The sequence below is a fragment of the Tupaia chinensis genome, unplaced genomic scaffold (assembly GCF_000334495.1).
Source record: "Tupaia chinensis unplaced genomic scaffold, TupChi_1.0 Scaffold144472_1, whole genome shotgun sequence".
Classification (NCBI taxonomy): Eukaryota; Metazoa; Chordata; class Mammalia; order Scandentia; family Tupaiidae; genus Tupaia; species Tupaia belangeri.
This window is the reverse complement of record NW_006204331.1, coordinates 506,332-506,872: the sequence shown is the minus strand read 5'-3', so window position 1 is coordinate 506,872 and position 541 is coordinate 506,332. Positions and strand designations below refer to the sequence as shown.

Genomic DNA, 541 nt, shown 5'->3' with positions numbered 1-541 from the left:
GTGAGGTCGGCTCAGTCTGAGTTTCGGATGCTCGTGCACACGCCTGCGGTGAGCTTGGCTTCGAGGGTCCTGGCCCGCCCCCATGGCGCCTCTCACTGCCAGGCCTGGGTCCCCTCCGTGCAGGCATGGGCAGCCGCTTTGGGGCACCTCGCGGTCAGCGTGGGTGTGGCTGCAGGACCAAGGGCAGTGACGTGTGTCTGTCTGCAGGTGAAGGAGGACTGGAAGTACGTGGCCATGGTTATCGACCGCATCTTCCTCTGGCTGTTCGTCCTCGTCTGCCTGCTGGGCACCGTGGGCCTCTTCCTGCCCCCCTGGCTGGCCGGTATGATCTAGGGAAGCTGCGACTGCTGCGTCCGGCCGCCTGGCTCTGCGGGGCCAAGCATCTGCCAAGTCGCCCCGCCTTCGTACCTGCCCTAAGACGACGTGGGAAGGATACGCAGCCCCCGGGGAGCCGCCAGTTGGGGTGCCGCCCCCGGCAGGCTGAGGCCCCAGAGGCGGAGGCTTGCGGGAGGGGGCCCCCGCAGCCCCGCCCTCCGGGGGG

At 69.3% G+C, this 541-nt stretch overlaps 1 protein-coding gene across 1 annotated transcript in view; it reads left to right on the top strand.

Moving 5' to 3' along the window:
- CHRNA4 (cholinergic receptor nicotinic alpha 4 subunit) overlaps nucleotides 1-496 on the top strand; it is a 19,955-nt gene extending 19,459 nt beyond the window's left edge. Inside the window, exon 9 of the mRNA XM_027767721.1 lies at nucleotides 208-496. Within this exon, the coding sequence (XP_027623522.1) occupies nucleotides 208-333 (126 nt within the window). The 3' untranslated portion in view covers nucleotides 334-496. The remainder of the gene's footprint in view (nucleotides 1-207) is intronic.
- The last annotated feature ends 45 nt before the right edge of the window (nucleotides 497-541 follow it).